This window comes from Alosa pseudoharengus, unplaced genomic scaffold, assembly GCF_046254945.1.
Source record: "Alosa pseudoharengus isolate Yale_2024_CS ecotype anadromous, Long Island Sound unplaced genomic scaffold, YU_APseudo_1.1 YU_APseudo_1.1_scf_17, whole genome shotgun sequence".
In the NCBI taxonomy this organism is placed as follows: domain Eukaryota; kingdom Metazoa; phylum Chordata; class Actinopteri; order Clupeiformes; family Clupeidae; genus Alosa; species Alosa pseudoharengus.
In genome coordinates this window covers 8,869,894-8,873,094 of record NW_027468640.1, presented here as the reverse complement: position 1 = coordinate 8,873,094, position 3,201 = coordinate 8,869,894, and the positions used below count along the sequence as shown (strand labels likewise).

At 44.6% G+C, this 3,201-nt stretch overlaps 1 protein-coding gene across 1 annotated transcript in view; it reads left to right on the top strand.

The window, feature by feature from the left end:
- Nucleotides 1-454: 454 nt before the first annotated feature.
- LOC143127202 (alkaline ceramidase 2-like) overlaps nucleotides 455-3,201 on the top strand; it is a 17,286-nt gene continuing 14,539 nt past the window's right edge. The window contains exons 1-2 of the mRNA XM_076288536.1: nucleotides 455-1,261; nucleotides 1,577-1,691. Of these exons, the coding sequence (XP_076144651.1) occupies nucleotides 1,157-1,261; nucleotides 1,577-1,691 (220 nt within the window). The 5' untranslated portion in view covers nucleotides 455-1,156. The remainder of the gene's footprint in view (nucleotides 1,262-1,576; nucleotides 1,692-3,201) is intronic.

Below are 3,201 nucleotides of genomic sequence, written 5' to 3'. Positions count from 1 at the left end.
TGAAATTAACACATGAATTCAGTGATTAAATGGGTTTGTGTCCCAGAACTTTTCTCCATAAAAGTGACTATGTTGTGAAACTTCTGATGCAAAATTATTCAACTGTTCCCCAATGAGTGGTTTATTCTTAGAACATGTAGTAATCAAACTCATCTAAACTGCTGATGTAATGTGTGTTGTTTACCTTGGGTGTTCCTGAATAATGTGGACTGGCCATAGGCTATCTGATGTCCTCACAAACATGTGGTTGCCAGGTGTTAATGTTCTCATGTTTCTGCTTGGCTAGAACATGGCCATCCTGTAAACAGCTGCCAACTTCTCGGGAATGTCAACAATGTGCCTATGAATGGAAGCTGACGGGAAATATTTGGCCAGTGATGACGCTTCTCCAGAACATTGTACTTTGCCTCGGAAATCCTGATTAGGGAGGAAAGACGCGGAGACGTGGCCTAGATATGCTTAATTAATTTAAGTGCGTGTCGCCTAACTGGTATCCCACGACATGACAAAAACTACACAATTCCTAATGCCTGAAAAACTGCATGACCATGCAGAAACATTTAGGCCTACCTATTTCTTCTAGGCTTATCAATTGATGTATCACAAGGTGTCGCCTATGACTACGGCTGCCATTAGGTCAACATCTTTGGGTAGGCCTATTTTCGTTAAATTAAGTTTGTGTTTATGTTCAATAGTTTTTCTATATCAACTGCTTCCAGAAATGCAATGCATTCAGCGAACATTGTCTGTGAGTGTGCAGCTGTTGTTGAAATAGCCTGGTACGCATGCGCGGATCACATGTTGCTGTGAAATCTCCGGATAGAAGATGAGGTAGACAGCGCAGCGGATCGGCTCTCGTCTGTAGAGCAGGATGACAGCAGGACCGCAGATCAGTCAGCCAAGGAGCTCCAAGCATCGCTTTGTCAGTCACCATCGCAGTATCCATGCGCTTAGAGGACATTTGCAGAAGCCAACGCATTCACTTGTCTACTTGTAGCGAAGCGGTTTCTTCTCCTTTCTAGTCGAAACCATTATCCGCTAGCAGTTGTCAACAGTAATCGGGTCAGTCTACTTGGTTAGGCTACCTGCTGTTGTTGTTCCGACGGACTTCACTTGACACTGGCTTTGAAGTTCATATTTAAACACTCGGGAGAAAATGAATGTCCTATTCTGGGACCATCTCCAAGCTGGAAGCTCGGAAGTTGACTGGTGCGAGGGGAATTATATGATCTATCCTGGAATAGCGGAGTTCTATAACACGGTATGATGTTGCTTGAGATGCTGTCTGTTGGCACTGGTGCATGCTTTGTTCTCGTTTTCTGACGCTGTCTTTTTGTTGAGATGTTTAAAGGTTTATAAATTAAGTAGAATAATGCCTTGCCGATGGTTATCCGTGAATGTTAATAAGCTATCATTTCATATGATGTTGTAATAAAAAACAGGCTAAACATCCTGTAGGCTAAAGTTATCTAGTCTTTTTCTTCCTCCTTCCACTGTGCAAGGATGCTTTGTTGTCATTATGGTTTCCTCGATGTTTTTTAGTGACTCTTTTTGTATGTGTGTTTTCTATTTCCAGATTAGCAACATCTTATTTTTCATCTTGCCTCCTATTTTGATGTGCCTGTTCCGTCAGTATGCTGAGCATTTCAACAGTGGTATTTACATCATTTGGATGCTGTTGGTTGTGGTCGGTAAGTTGCCCGTTAGTTTTCCTGCACACCAGGCTTTGACCGACAGTAACCCGAAGTCGAAGATAGTGTAGGCTAGGCTTACACAAGAGACCCAGGGTCTGTTTTCATGGGGGACCTAACGGAGTTATGAAGGGGTCATGACCCTTTGTCAACTCTCTTTTCCTTGTTTTCAAAGAGGCTTGTGTGTGTAGACGCAAGACGCAGGGAAACCGTTAAGTGCTTTGGGAAATCGAGCTGGACATGGTGTTGGTGTTACACAATGTTTGTGTTGTTTGGACCAGTAGATTCTTCACACTGGACCCCATGTAATCAGCTTTTCTTAAAAAAAAAAAAAAAATCCCAGTGGGAGTTCCAGATGCTTGCTACTGTCTTAAATTAGGTTATCTTGTTTTGCACCCCACTCAAAGGAAAAGCATATCCGTTCAGGATTTACCTAAAACATTACCCCAGATTAGGAGCCCTCTTGCATTACTGGCTGTAGCTTATCTCCCAGTAGCCAAAAGCCCAGGTGCAGTAAGAACTTCCTTCTTTGTATTCCTGACACAGCATGTTCTCTCTCTCTGTGTGTGTGTGCGCATGTGTGTGTGTGTGTGTGTCCAGTGGCCGTATACAGAGAAGTTATAAATCTTAGAGTCGAGCATAGAGTGCAGCACACACAGGCTCTTTTGAAAAGTCATGTTTTTTCTTCTCTTTCTCTCTCTCTCTCTTAAGGACACAGAAGCGGTCCTGTCCTCCCTCTCTCTCTCTCTCTCTCTCTCTCCTGTGAGAACCTCCCAAACCCTCTCCTCTCACCCCCCTGTGATTCGGTCCACACTGGCCAAGAAACACACACACACACACACACACACACACCCTCTCTGTTTCACTCTCTCTTTCTACACACACACTCACACACTCTCTCTCTCTGTCTCTTCCTCTCTCCCTCACATTCTCTCTCTCACTCACTCTTTCTATCTCACATACACACATACGCACACACAATCTCTCTTTCTGTCTCACACACATACACACACACACACACTCTCTCTCTATTGCACATGCACACTGTCTCTCACACCACCACATACACGTATGAACACACACACACACACACCCAGGCTGAGCATCTGACCCCCCCCCCCCCCCTCGTGTGTGTAGCCCCTCTCCGGCCACAGTCTCTGCCACTGCAGCGTTCCCCATTCATTTCTTCTGGCAACCATTTGCAATGCATGCTGCAACTTCACTGCTTGCTTAGGCACGAGGCCTACTGTCTCTATGCATGCTTCTCAATGAGAGAGAGAGAGAGAGAGAACAAGAAAGAGAGAACACAAGAGAGAGAACAAGAGAGAGAAAGAGAGAGAGGGGGAGAGAGAGAGAAAGAACAAGTCGTCCACAGGAAGAGAGAAGTTGTTCTTTGGGATGTTCTTTTTTTTTTTTTAAAAAAGGGAAAACCACGTGAGGAGTGGCAGTGGGACTGGGACTGGGATGGGAGGATAGAAATGACTCTCTGGAATGCTCTCTGTTGTGGCCA